The sequence below is a fragment of the Orbicella franksi genome, chromosome 8 (assembly GCF_964199315.1).
Source record: "Orbicella franksi chromosome 8, jaOrbFran1.1, whole genome shotgun sequence".
In the NCBI taxonomy this organism is placed as follows: domain Eukaryota; kingdom Metazoa; phylum Cnidaria; class Anthozoa; order Scleractinia; family Merulinidae; genus Orbicella; species Orbicella franksi.
This window is the reverse complement of record NC_138152.1, coordinates 17962769-17975438: the sequence shown is the minus strand read 5'-3', so window position 1 is coordinate 17975438 and position 12670 is coordinate 17962769. Positions and strand designations below refer to the sequence as shown.

General features: G+C 37.1%; 1 protein-coding gene across 1 annotated transcript in view; it reads right to left on the bottom strand.

The window, feature by feature from the left end:
* Window positions 1-12670, bottom strand: part of LOC145495249 (ADAM 17-like protease) — an 84272-nt gene that overhangs the window by 56181 nt on the left and 15421 nt on the right. The window contains exons 3-6 of the mRNA XM_081474847.1: window positions 11154-11287; window positions 9447-9535; window positions 4410-4507; window positions 3712-3782 (exon numbers count right to left, since the gene is read on the bottom strand). Of these exons, the coding sequence (XP_081330973.1) occupies window positions 3712-3782; window positions 4410-4507; window positions 9447-9535; window positions 11154-11287 (392 nt within the window). The remainder of the gene's footprint in view (window positions 1-3711; window positions 3783-4409; window positions 4508-9446; window positions 9536-11153; window positions 11288-12670) is intronic.

The window sequence follows — 12670 nt, the reverse complement described above, 5'->3', positions numbered from 1 at the left end:
TCCTCAGTTCGATGATCTTTTTTGCTGTTCTGTAGAACAAACTTCAAGTTAATAGTGAGCGAACCTTTACCCTAAATTTAATTTTGGGACTTCTGTAAACCCTCTTGTTTACATCTATTTCTCGTTTTCGAAAGGTGTGATGCGTTACAGATTCAAAGGTCTGACGACTGGACTTTGAAATGTCAATCTTACTTAAAGGCTTCTCCTTGTTTTTGAAAACATTAACTGTTCTTTCGGATCAGAAAAATCGCTTGGCAAGACATCAGAGGTGGTGTCTATTTGGCGCAGCCAAATGTTAACAATGAGGAAATACAGGTTACGACAAAACTTCGCTGCTATCCGGCCTATGAAATGATCATAAAGGACAGACGTCTAGAATAAACATCTCAATACGTGTAATCGTTGCTCGGCCAGGATTCCCAGCGGAAATCTTCCTTGCCTTCATTGTTGTCATCTGTATTGTTGCAGGTTTGTACGCCGTCTTGTTTTCCACCTCATTTCCTCCCCCTATTACCTCGTGCACGCAATTGGTGCCGCAGGTTACTAGTACACTGTGTTGGTTTCCACTCTGAAACGTTTACTTTCAACAAAAGTAAGTTAATGTTGCTGTTGTCAATACCACCACAAAACCTCCTCGATGCAACAAAATTACATCCAAATTAGTATTGATAATTTCTTTCTAATTTTACTGCTGTTAAAGACAACCAGGAGACAACTATTTAAAGTTTGTAGGGAACGAGATTACATGTTTGTGATCCATGAACGTAAATTGAATTACATTTTGCACGCAACTGAGTTGCTCTGAAGATTAATTGCGATAGTTTTGAGGTGGTTTATATAAAAAAAAAATATTGCAGAGGCAAATTAATTTTCATTAACCCGGCCAAAATGTAGTTGTATCCGTGTTAAGAGAAATGGGATGGAAACGAAAGAATATCTACAAAAACAAGATGGTTCAAATAATCTGAATGTCAAAAATAAAAATAAATGATGAAATGGACTGTTGTAAAAGAAACAATATTTGTCCAGACAGTAGTGTGTATATCCTTCTTACCCCATTCAAGGAGGGTGCAGAGGTGGAACTATGAGGCCGTGAAGGAGTACCATTGCATAGTGGCAACGGAGAAGGGACTCCCCCCCTCCATCTCACCACCACTCACACGCTGTTTGCAAGAAGGTGGAAGAAAAATCTGCTGTCCTAGACAACATTTCAATTTGATTTAGTTTTCCGAGAACTCATTAAATAAAGTTGCTTTTATTTTTGAAATTTACTTGTAAACCAGCTGAGTGGGTTGCAAAATTGAAAACTCAGACCCACTGAACTGAGACCCTCCAAAACGAAAACTCAGACCCGAAAAAGTCAGACTCTCGGTGCGTCTCGAAAACTCAAACTCGAAAAATATCACAACTTTTTTTTGCAGTGTGTTTACTGCCGATTGCTTCAAGACATCTTATTTGCTGTTCGTCCATACAATGTCATAGGCAAAATCTGCAGAGAGAGGGAAAAAAAAAAAAGCCCAGGGTGGTAGATTCCTCTGCTCGGATCACGAAAATAATACCCAGCATTCATATGTTTTTTTTGGTTGCTTTATAAGTATAAACCAAATTGATGAAATTTATTTTATACTTAAAAGCCATTTAAATTCCAAGATTAGTGACAATGGCTTGAGGTGCATTGTGTGACAGCTTCGGATATTATATACTACGGATCCTTATGCTTCGATTAATTATGCTAAATTAAGAGGAGTTTTCCGGGTCTGGGTTTTCGAGACACCTTAAGACACCTTTGAATCAGCAAAAAATTATCTCAAGCTTCATAGCAAGTGGTCGTAAGTCAATTCCATGCATGAGGTAATAAAGGAAGGAAATGAAATGGAAAACAAGACAGTGTACAAACCTGCGACAATACAAATGACAATGATAGCAAGAAAGATTTCCGCTGGCAATCCTGCAGACCTAGCGACAATTTCACGTATTGAGATGCTTATTCCAGTTGTCTGTCCTTTTTGATCATTACGTAGGCCGGAGAGCAATGAAGTTTTGTCATAACCTGTATTTCCTCATTGTTTACATTCGGCTGCACCAAATAGACGCCACCTCTGACGTCTTTACTCGACCCTCTTGTTTGCACGCTAATAATTGAAGAAAAAAACTGACCTGCCACCTGCAATGCTTGGCGATTTTTCTGATCTGAAAGAATAGTTAATGTTTTCAAAAACAAGGAGGAACATTTAGGTAATATCGACATTTTGAAGTCTTACCTTTAAATCTGTAACGCGTCATGCCATCTGAAAACGAGAAATAGATGTAAACAAAGGGTTTGCCGAGGTCCCAAAATTAAATTTAGGGTAAAGGTTCGCTCACTATTAACTTAGTTTGTTCTACACAACAGCAACAAAGACCATCAAACTAAGGATTTACTTTGTTTTTCCATGCAGCGTGACGTTAAAAATAGAATTTTCACCGGAAAGTTTAGCCTAGACGGTAAGGATTTGGCGAGTTTGAAATGTTTACTTAGGTTAACAACAATGTCACAGCTTAAACATTCTCTTCTGCAGTCCAGCTAACTATTTTTTTGCAGATCTTTCATTAAATCATGAATAACAATTGCAGAAAGTCGGAATGAGGTGATATTTTTCACTAAATATTTGGCGGGAAATATTTCTGAATAATGATTTTTTTTGGACTTTGCGAGACCAATTACTCTGATTTGCTTGTAGATACCAATTTTAACTCAACCAGATATTAATAACAATGCAAGAGACTATCACAAAATTGTTTTTCTGTGGAAATAAACTGCCGCACTTTTGAAAAACAACTCGCTGAAAATGGCTAAAATTCGGGTCATGCTAATTAACAATTTGGCAGCGATATTTGGCACCTCGTAAAAACCGTCGAATTAAAGTGAAAGACCTCAAATATATCTCAGTCAACTAATAAAGGGACAAATATTATCACACAAAAATAAGAGTTTCTGGAATTTGTACGAAGTATCTTTTACACTTACCTAAAGTTGCCTGAAATTTCAGCCGCTTTTGACCGCTTGAGAGCCCAAAATCATGATGTGGTGACATCTCAAAGAAAAACAAACACCTACCTCGGCAAATGTCAAGGTTGTTACTCTTTTCAGGTAGCTTTTGCACAGTGAAAACATGAAGGTGAACGGCCGACCTCGATCTTTGGTACTGCCCGGTTTTCTCTGACAATGACACTTAATTTAATATATTATTATCATTATTATTATAAGCTATGAACAATGAGTGAAAGCATTCTTGTTGTATGAAAAATTCTATTGAAAATCTGACAGGACTGAAAAAAATCCTTGTTGAAAAATACTAGAGAAAGATCAAACATATGTCAATGTTGGTAAACATCATGTCCATACACTTAGCTTGTAGAACTAAACTTATAGGAACTGTTAAGGATTTCAGTTTGAAGCATTCTCTGTTGTTTACGTGGGTTTACATTCAACAAATCAAGAAATGTATATGTAAAAAATCTTTCTCAAGACTCCACTTGAGAATTATTTTGATGTCTTTCCAAAAACCTTTTTCCGAAATTTGAGTTGCTAAACTTAGGGCATAGCTTATCTGCGAGTGCGGCTTATCCGCCGGTGTTCATGGTAATAACCATTAATACTTTCTTATTTTAGAGACAATGAAATCACATTACGAATTCAGGCAAAATAACAAGCTATTTCTTCTAACTCACCCTTGCCATCCTTTGTATAAAGCACAGGAGAATGATGAGAATCATGACCACAAAAACTATATTGTTTCTTCCTGAAATCATATTGCAAAAAGACATAAGTATGAAACAATACTATGAAATCAATGTAATCATTTTTATCGAAAGTTATAAATCAAACTTGCATTAATTTTAATTTTTGTAAATCATTCATTTAAAATCCATAAAGAATGAGGTATCACACAGTGTTATCAGCAAACACAAATTGCAGACCCAGACCTGTCTCATGTAACCTATCTCATCATTAATTTTTTCTGCTCATTGATCCACAGTCACTTTTAGTGGTTATTCATTATCATTAATATAAAATATACAGTTGGACCCAGCTAATTTGAACACCGTAATGTTATAATTTCTAGTTCCCCATTATTCCAAAACCATTTGCCATGGATTTGCTGTTCAGTCATTTACTATTGGCTATTTCAAACTATTTTCTTTTCCCCCAGGAGTTTGAAACAGCAGAGTTCAACTGTACCTTATTCAATTTGTAAAATGTAACTTCAGAAGTATTCTGAGCACTATTAAAGGTACCTTCCAGACCAAAATTATCATAAATCAGGACATGATGGGGTTTATTTCCAGGAAAGAAAGAAACATCATTAGTCAGAAATTGTGTTAAATACCACAACATCATGCACAAGTAGGTTATTGAATCTACTCACTTAGGATCACCTTGAGGATTTGTTAAATTAGATTTGACATCAGAATGTCGGTATGAAATCATATGTTGATTCCCAGACTCAATGTGCCGCCAAGCTGGCTGCAAAATATCATGTCAAGAAAAAAAGTAAAATTGTTAGGCCTGTAGCAATGCATACACAGTAATAACTTGTGTCAATAGCTGTCACAAAAGGTAATTTTCATTTGAGTTTTTGTGGCAAATTTTTCATGATCCAGGAGGTACTGAGTAAATTATGGACAAAAATGGGGAGTGGCATAAATATGCTTGTAAATAGCAGGTTGAAAGATTTTGCCCCAATCTTTAAATGTTATCATAGGTGTATGGGCACCTTTGATTTAAGAAGAGGGTGACCTTCTTGCCTGCAAAATTACACAATGGCCCAATAAGGAACACAAAGGCAATCAAAAAACACAGTAAGAACAAAAACATTTTCACGTTTTCACAATTCTCACGTCTAATGAAACTGTTATACATCTAATCCCAAAAATAGATATTTTGATGCCCCACATACTCCAGGACCTTGATCTACAGCCTACACAATCTGGTAAAATTAGAAACTAAAAAAGAAAAAGCTATTTCTTCCTTGTTTGTAAACTTCAAGAAAAATACATGTATTCAATAATAAAAATTAACAAAAACTGCTCTTTGTGGAGCCACTCAAAACAGTACTTTTCTCTTTGATTCTTTTGTCATTGTTTTATTTATGGAAGATTGGGAATGAAAATGACATCTACATGGTGGATTTCCATGATACTGATATTTGGCTTTTCCAGAAAACCTGGATCCCTCACATCATAATTTGACTTAAAGGCAATTGTCAGAGAAGTAGCCTACAAACTTCGCAATCTTTTGGAGTGATTTTCCCCATGTGCTGTTGCCTGAATCATATTAAGTGTTTTGCCCAAAAAATTAATTTTCACATTTTCCGAAAATGGGGCGCCCCCCTCGTACCCCCTCAGCCTGTGTACCTGTGAATATTATTCAGGAACACAATAAAACTATTGGTGTTTTACCTCAACTTTCATCAATACTTTTGTTTATCAAGCAACTGTTATGAGTACTGTTATGAGTACATTTGCTTACATGTATATAATAAACATAAAATAATTAAGTTGTTTTGATCTTAATATAAACAGAACTCCATATCTCCATGTACACAGAACATCATTCTACTCCATAATGTGTAAGTTTTATGTGCTTTAAAAACTCTGCTGCCCAAATACATGTACCCACTTTTATTAAGGAATAAGACACTTTTCAGAATTTGTATTTGAAATCGCAAAACCTCCAATACAATGCAAGTAAAACAATGGTTGAAAAGTTCCCACATATGCATGCAATATCATAAGTGCCCATTTAACCACAAATTGTTTTTTATTAAATGCAGTCAAAACTCCACCAGTGGTCACCTCTCTACAACGGCCACTCTTTTGGTCCCAGCAGACAGTCCATACATTCACTCTTATTTCTCCACAATGGCCACCTCTCCACAACGGCAATGGCCACTAACACACATCCCAAAAAACCAAAATAACCTGTTGACTATGCCCACTTAACCAGTGACTGACAGATAACGTAAACATTAAACCCCATTATTTATTGTAAAAAGTTGCCAAACTTGATCCGTACCACGCTTTGTTGGTCTCCGTTTCTGTTAAGTTCTGTTTTATTGGACATTTTGATTGGGTGATGTACCATTAATATGCTAAAATAAGCATTTTTTACCTCCCCATAATAGCCACCTCTCTACAACAGCCACATTTCTTTGTCCCCGAGGTGGCTGTTGTGGAGAGGCTCGATTGTATATTCAAAAAATACTGTAAATAACGTAGTAAATCTCGCATTGTTTTCATAAATTAAAATACTGGTAAACAAACTTCAGGGACCAGAAGAATTTGGTCAACTTTCATTACTCGCACTTTTGTAGGAAAACCCAAGTCATAAAATGCAAGCCATTTTGTCTTGGTCGCCAAAAGGGGAGTCATGGTCCCAGGCATTCCGTAAAGCATGGAAACTGGGGGGGGGGAATGTGACAGACTGCTTTAATGTGCACTCGCTCTACGTGAACAATGTAATACGTATTTACTAAATAAGACAGAATGCAGTGTTTTGTGAAGAGAGTTTTGGAAAGAATCACGCCTTATACAATCATCTTGCATACAAAGATGTTAATTGTTTCTGGAATGGGTTAGTCCACGAATTATATTACTTGAAAGCCTGGCAAATAAGCAAAGTTCATGCTTGTTCTTGCAAGATAACAAATGAGCCATGTACGAACTGAAACATGCTGAGATGAACAAAATGTTGCTTTTAATAGTGGTCAATGCTACAACTAGCTAGTTCACAGGCATGCCACTTTAACTGAAAGAAACAAATGCATCAACTAAACATAATAGGCTTAAAAATCCCAACTGGTGGGAGGCAGACCAGTTGGCTATTTACAAGGCTTAGCATGACTGAGGAGTTGAACTAGGGCTCACCAAGAAACAACTCCAGCTAAGTGGTCAGAGCGGGACTTGAACCCAAGAACTCCGGATTTCAAGTCTGGCACCCTAACCACTTAGCCATGCTGAGATGTGGAAAAAATCAAGAATCATCACAAACAGAACTTTGAAGATGAGACATACAAACAAAATGCAACTGGATTATGAGGATACTCAACAAAGCAACTTGAAAAGTAAATATCTATTGTAAGCGTAACTCTTGTGTTAAAATATCCTGATTTTTTTTAGTTCAATTTAAGCTAACTTGTGAAGTACATTGTATGATTTGATATTGCAGTAAGAAGCCTGAGTAAATGCTCTTGGTGCTCTAGTTTTAACTTAGTAAATCTTTGCTACATGTAGTAACTACTGTGGGGTAGAATTTGAGATTAATGTTGTTAGTAATGCTCTTGTCCAAATATCAGGCTCAACTCAGGCAGTAGAAGCTAATTTCTTTTGTTAGAAAGTGTTTTCTTTATATTGATTACTCTTACACGTGAAATGTCACCTTGGGCATCCAGCGTTGCCGGCTTTTTTGCCAACAAAATGTAGCAGTACCCGTTGTAAAATGCACTTGCATGCCAGCAGTTACAAAATTCTCCTCTATCAGAATCTTGACAATTTACTTGGTGTATTCCTCTTGTTTTCAAAATACACATTCAATTGCGAGTTTATAGACGGCAATGGCTCAGTTAACATAACGATTGATGTATCATGCGTGATGCCTTATACTTGCATAACATTCAAAACAAACAACACGATGCAAGACGCTTTTGTCACAGAACCGTTCTGTTTCCAGTAATTCAATGGTATTGCTCAGCAAATGTCAAGATACTTGTTGTTTCTTTCACTTTTGCCACACAAAAATTGACTAAGATGACACCAAAACATTTCGCTAATTTGTCAAGTTTGCAGCACTTGCGCACGCAAGCAAACATGTATTTATGTTTTTTTATATCTGGGATTCCGGGACATCCAAACATGCACTTTGCATTCTATGGTTCGTTTCTATCTCGCCATAAACGTTACATAGATCGCGAACTCAATATCAAATTCAGAGCAAACCAATAAAAGTTTCTATAAATTGGATGAGAATAAATACTTATAAACAACGTCTGGGAGAAGCCTGTCGGTATTTCACCTGCTTGCCTCTTGTCTCTTTGTCAGTGGAAATATTATTATCCCTCCCACACTTGGTGATAAATCACGAAACATTTTGGCAACAAAAAAGGGTTTAAATTTTAGCGGGCCATACAGTAGATTATCGCCCACTAAATTGACCAATTGCAGCACGGGTGCTAACTGAGAGATATAATAAAGCTTTTTACTAATGTTTGTTTGTGAATGAAATTTGAGCCACTTGCTCAACTCGTTGCTTAGCATGTGACGAAAATCTTCCTGTGAACACTGAACAATTCCCGAACAACTTTAGCAATCTTCACATTTGATTTACAAAACGAGAGCAATCTCAGCTGTGTGTATTGTGACATTTGAAACATTCTCATGATCGATGCAACTTCACATTTATATAAATATCAAGCAACTCTCAATGTGAAGCCCCAAGTGTGAACGAGACTACGAAAACGTGACATCTCATGCGACACGAGTTTGAACACGTGAAAGTTATAAAACTGTTATGTCGCTTGTCGCTTCTCGACTGCGAATTTCTGGACTCTGAGGAAACTTTATTATTTGGAAAAAACTCTTATTTTAAGGAGTACTTTTACATAAATTTTCGCGTCACAGATGAAAATGCTGAAAGCAAACTGGCCAGCATGACGCCTTAGTATTCGCATGCGACAGCGAAGACAGCGAACTATTTATTTATCTTGATACATCACAGTGCCGTATCTTGACTTAAACTGAAATGTAGGGACGCTGTAATAGCAATAACTCAATATTTACAATGGATGAATTCTTGAGAAGTTAACAATGCTACAGTAGGGCCTTTTTGTAATATGAGGGACATGTGATTTATCGCCAGAGCATGAAAGATGGCATTGTAAAGTTAATGAGTCGAAACAAAAGGTATATTAGCCTATTCAACTCTACCGTGTCTTACCATTTACCGTGGTATTGTATGCCGTGACAAACCTATGTAAAACCTCAGTAAAATTTCTGCACGCCGCATCTTTGACGAGGCGAGAATGTGGTCTTAATCTGTAAATCGGCCGTGGCAAAACCTCGGTAAATGAGTAAATACTTTGAGGCGATACTGTAGGAGGGAGTAGAAATATTCCTAGTCACTTCATGCTACAGATATCAGGATAAGCTCTAGCCTGATGGGCCACCTGGCTTGACTTTTACCATACCTCAGATTTTTGACTAAATTTATTGATTGAGAATGGTTATGATTTCTATTTTTGATGGCATGACAGTGAAACCCAGAAATTGACCAAATTTATATACCAAAACAACTTTATCTGCTGAATAGGGATTCATTCTCTATACAAGGATGCCTGCTCTTTGTGCTCTTTGAACAACAAGACTCTGTTAGTTAGAGATAGTCTAAAATTACTGGATGGCTAGCTTACCTCAATAACGTAAGTATCATCTTTGGTTGCTATGGAAGCTGTAATGATTCCATGCTCAACATGAACACTGGCATGAGATGATGGATCACCTTAATATAAAAAGGGCATTATTACAAGTTATAAATTTAAAAACAAATTTACCATTTTCAGTGGCACTGTCCACAGTATGAACTGTGTAGCTTTCTAGTATACAGCTGTAGTTCACCAACATTAAATTTGATCACAAGCATACATGTACTGTGTGGTGGACAAAAGTAAGTAAACTGTTATCTGCATTTGACTAGATAAGATGAAGTGAACACCTTTGAATGACCTCTCGCAACTCTTTATCTTTAAAATGACAGGGTCCGAAATTAACTTTTTGAGGCAGGCACCAACTGGCGACTGAATTTTTTTTTCAGTCGCCATAGGGAAAAATTTGGTTGCCAAAAAGTGTCAATAAAATTTTTCCTTCGCAGCGAAACACAAACCAAAATGTTTGGTAGCCAGATGGAAAATTCTGGTCGCCAATTTTTCTTTTAAGAATCAGAACGAAGAGAACGCGTTTGGGGCCTCAATGTCGATTTTTCCGCTAACGAATAAGATTAAATACAAACACGCTGATTATTTATACACCTACCACTGAAAAACCACGACGAACGAATCGAATGCTGGCCATATACGCAGTTTCGTGTGACTGCTAAATTTTTCAAGTCAACTTTATACCTTTTCTTGTCTCTACCTTTTGGAGAAGAACTGTACCTGACTGAAAAACTGGCATTTGGTTTTTTGCTCTATGTTCAAAACGATCTTTCCTTTCGCGTTCTGTCAAGACCACCCATGAAAATTCGTCTTTCCATTGGGGGTAGAAACTTGCGTTTAGCTGACGACTTTTTGATTGGATGGTTTCCTTCCCCGTCCATATCAGCACATTTTTCCGTTCTTGCCGGCAAAATATTTGCAATGGATGTCATCAGGAATCAAACCAGTGCTGAAATCATCTTTTGACCACTTTGACAGACGCCCAGAGAATATCTAAATCTTCAACTAATCTCTCCGCGGATGTTCCGTCTCCACTTTGTAATAAATTACGGAAAGATTTCAGAACATCTTTGGACACCACATCGCCTGGATAAATATTTATGACCAAAGAACGCACAGCCTCTTGTGACTGCAATACGTATGTTACGGGAAACCGCTGAAGAAACATGACGGTGAGGCTTCGCACTGATTGTGACTGTGAAACGTTGTGGTGGATTTATAATAACAGGAAAATCTGTTTTATACTTCAAAAGCAGCGGAAAGGTAAAACGTGACCAATTGGCGGGCGGCTTTGAATTTTATTTTAATTGACTTGGCTGAAAATCAAAGTTATTGTTTGTATAATTATCGTGGCATGAAATAGTTAATCGCCTGCTGGCGACCAGTTGTGAAATTCTGGTCGCCAGTGCAAAATTTTTAGTCGCATTGGCGACCAGGAAAGCACAATTTCGGACCCTGAATGAAATGGATGGGTAATCACAATTCACACAATGTAAAACCATAGTGACCTTCAAAACCATATTTTGCAGGACTAACTGTGCAATTTCCTTTTATCACTGACAGCAATATAAGGAGGGAAGCATCAACAGTGGGATTTATAGGTATGTACCTCTTGACAATCAATTGAACTACATGAATGAATGGCCTTTAAACCAAGAATAGTCTAACCATAAAATTAATAGGTACCTTCAGCATAACCTCTATAAAAGTTTCCCTTATCTACTGTCACTTCTCTCCTTTGATTATCCTCTCCAATCGAGTAGGCATGAAAATTATCAGCAAAGATCTCACGGTGAGGAGTCAAATGAAGTCTGAAATGTCTGCAAGAAATGGAGATTACATTTACCAGTCAACTGAAATTACAACACTACCTTTAATTAAAAATTAATGTTTCCTTCTAAAAAATTAATCTAAACTAGTAGTAATCAGAGATTATGAGAGTGCATTCAACGCCCTCACTTTAATATATATACCTTAAATAAATGATTTCACTAGCTGACTTTCAGCCTTTGTCTATTGCTAAAATCAACATTTTTCAGCAGCAACCAGTCAGATATGCATAGTGTCAAAGTCCATGCTAGTGAAGAGGTCACGATTTGCTGATACGTTGCCTGACGCCGCCAGTTTCTGTAGACTCACAAGTTTCATAGAATATTTAAATTGCATATGTATTATTCTAAGCTAGCATTTTGCAATCGCGTGCTCGTTTTGTGTGCTCGTTTATCGTAAACAAACTCCACGCGACTAATTCGAGCATTTCCCCTGATGAATAAAGTAGTCTTATGGATCTTGCCTTCAGAGTACTTTTCCACCAATTCCAAACAATAAAATTTTGACCAGGTAAAGACTGAGCTATCTGTCGCGACTCGAACTAATCAACAAACGCAATCAAAATGTAGCTGTTCCCACGGTTATCATCCCAAAGCCAAGTCATGTTAATAAACAAGGACAATTCCCTCAGATTTCGATAAATGTTACCGTCAAAGCGTTTAAGTTCGCCAAAATCTAACGCTGAGAGCACATTATAGTGAAGCATATGCGACTGAATGGAAAGAAGTCAAAGAAAGATCCATTGGAAAAACGAGGTCACATGGCCTGCTCACATACTCACATGTTTGCCACATGTCTTATCACGTCTTAGCATTAAACAGTGCCAGTTAACTGGCCGTGACATGCCCCTGCAAAAATCAAGCAGGGTGGCCATTTTGATGTCCTTACAGGAATGTGGATTTTTGTGCATATAACTGTGCACAGGGAAACCAACTCCTGAAAGCCACAGGTCAAAATTAGGCTTGTGTTCTTCAAACACAGGTAGAGATCTCATACATGTTAGCCATTAGGCTGCAGATGAAGATGATGGAATAGGGCAAGTCTTTGATAAGTTTTTTTCCAAGTCAGAGTTAATCTTACAGTTGGATTTATTCTAAATCTGAAATAAACATCTAAAAATGTGTTTTCTGCATGTTGGCCATAAATAATCATTGGGCTTTGGATGAGTGTAATTATCTTACTACTGGATTTATTCTTGAATCTGTTTCCAAGTACATATCTGTCTGGATTTGAAAACACAAAGCCAGAGAAATTTCACTTGTCATTGGTAGTCTTCTATGAGCGACAAAAGTGCTGCTCAAACACTTCGCAGTAAAATTCTATTTTTTGAGAATCTTGGAAACATTTTCCCCCTTCCACAGATGTATGGCTGT